This window comes from Anarrhichthys ocellatus, unplaced genomic scaffold, assembly GCF_004355925.1.
Source record: "Anarrhichthys ocellatus isolate YVR2014 unplaced genomic scaffold, GSC_Weel_1.0 scaffold7809, whole genome shotgun sequence".
NCBI lineage: Eukaryota > Metazoa > Chordata > Actinopteri > Perciformes > Anarhichadidae > Anarrhichthys > Anarrhichthys ocellatus.
Window position 1 is genome coordinate 1 of NW_022287783.1, and position 2072 is coordinate 2072.

At 43.6% G+C, this 2072-nt stretch overlaps 1 protein-coding gene across 1 annotated transcript; it reads left to right on the forward strand.

The window, feature by feature from the left end:
• Positions 1–87: 87 nt before the first annotated feature.
• LOC116380581 (C-myc promoter-binding protein-like) lies at positions 88–1882 on the forward strand. The gene is made up of 3 exons (XM_031842484.1): positions 88–259; positions 576–743; positions 1359–1882. Exons 1-3 carry the CDS (start codon positions 147–149, stop codon positions 1546–1548), a joined length of 471 nt encoding a protein of 156 aa, XP_031698344.1. The 5' UTR covers positions 88–146; the 3' UTR covers positions 1549–1882.
• The last annotated feature ends 190 nt before the right edge of the window (positions 1883–2072 follow it).

Below are 2072 nucleotides of genomic sequence, written 5' to 3' on the forward strand. Positions count from 1 at the left end.
TATATATATATATATATATATATATCTCTATCTCTCTCTCTCTATATATATATATATATATATATATATATATTTATTTCCAGCTGCTGATCTCCAGCTGTTCTCGCTGTAAGACGTGCGACTGCCTCGTGTATGACGAGGAGATCATGGCCGGCTGGACGGCGGACGACTCCAACCTGAACACCACCTGTCCCTTCTGTGGGAACCCGTTCCTGCCCTTCCTCAACGTGGAGATCAGGGACATGAGAGGACCCGGCAGGTAGACCACGACTCTCCGTTGAGAAATTTTTCTTCAGACTTCTGGGATTTTGAGTCTGGAACTCATTTTTCTGATTATTCCTACAACACACGAATGCAGCATTAGGCTCATCCGGCAGACAGAAACAGAAATCTCTGAGAGTGAATGATTCTAGTTTGTTCATGTTTCCTGTTGAACCTGAAAATGTATTTCTAGCGTGTTAAATGAGGCTTTTAAACTGAATAAGATGTATTTGCCTCGGTTGTTAATCTTCGACCCCTTCTGTACGATTCCTCCCTCTCTCCTCTCCTCTCCTTTCCTCTCCTCTCCTCCGCAGGCTTTTCCTGAAGGGCAGCCCGTCGGTGGACGAGGCCATGACCTCGTCGTACTCGGCCTCCACAGGTCTGGACACGGGGACGTCCACCTTGTCCACTCCGTGTCCTACGACGGCCGTCTTCCCTCCCTCCCCTGTGCTTGCTGTCCAGGAGTGTTCGGGGAGTGGAAGGTATTTACATGCTGGTCCTGACATCACTCTTTCTTCTGTTTGGTTTGCTTTATCCTTTAATAACTTGTAGATCAATCAGGGAAACAAGAAGACGCCGTCATTCATTCATCAACATCTCTACTGTCAGATGACCTATTTAAATATTTTGGTTTAAAATGTTTTTTTATGTCCCTGACAAATAGAATCAAATGCAGAAAATGTTTTCCTTAAAAATCGTTTTGATGTGATTTCCAAATGTTTTCTTCAATTCAAAACTTCTTTCTTTGTTTGGAGTTTGAGTGAAACACCCTGAAACATCTGGATTCATTTATTTTATCTTCACTCACTGTTCTGCAGAATGAAAACGCTTTTATTCTAAAACAAAGTCGCAGCTTCTCGTGATTTGATAATTGTTGTGAATGTGATGAGTTGTGTGTTTGTGTTAACGAGCAAAATAAAAGATTACATTTATTTTTACAATTAACACTTGAAATAATGAGATTTCACTAAATGGTTTTATTTTTAAACAATGAACCAACCACTGAGGAGAACAATGAGGAGGATCTTGGGTAGATTAGAACAAATACGAAACAAAATTAAAACCATATCTATTATAAACTGTGACAATCCTCACAGGACTGGATCCACCAGAGCTCCGGGGTTCGGCATCCCCTCGGAGCGCCGGCAGGGGTCTCCGTCCCCCGGAGCGCCGATGGCTCGCAGCGTCAGCGCCTTCGGTCCTCTGGACGAAGCGCCGCTGCTCACCCGCTGCGTGCCGACGTCAGGCAGCCTGCCCAGCCGCCTGAACGAGACCGCGGTACGGTAACAGAGTCTTTACATCATTCAATGCTGTACAATAAAAAGGCACATTCTGCTCAATGTTTTGGCGAACAGGTAAACTGCCATTCAGAAGTTAGTCATCAGCCACAAGAGCTTGATTCTTTACAGTCAGACAACTCTTTTCAATCGGCGAGATTGAAAATCATGTTTTCTTTAAACAATCACCAAAACAACGCCGTTTATCATGGCCCACGGTCCTTGAACACATCATGTGTAACGAACACTTCTGTCAGAAAAAGCAGCTAAAACGGAACTTAAAAATATATTTCAACAACATTTTATTCTTCATGTTTCATTATAAATGTCTCCTCTAATAAAGAGTTCACTTTAACCAGGTTGTGTAGAAACATTAAGTCATGATTGATTCATCTGAGACCAACAGTCATGTGACAACAAGGAGGAGACACTCTGACTGAACTACAGGAAGTGAACACAGAGATGAGAGCAGAGGGGAGAGGAGAGCAGAGAGGAGAGGGGGGGAGGGGAGGAGGAGAGCAGAGAGGAGAGGAG

Coding starts and splice junctions, on each gene's coding strand:
- LOC116380581 (XM_031842484.1), top strand. CDS start 147: ATGGCCGGCTGGACGGCGGACGACTCCAACCTGAACACCACCTGTCCC. Junction 260..575: donor GACATGAGAGGACCCGGCAG/GTAGACCACGAC, acceptor TCTCCTCCGCAG/GCTTTTCCTGAAGGGCAGCC. Junction 744..1,358: donor GAGTGTTCGGGGAGTGGAAG/GTATTTACATGC, acceptor CAATCCTCACAG/GACTGGATCCACCAGAGCTC.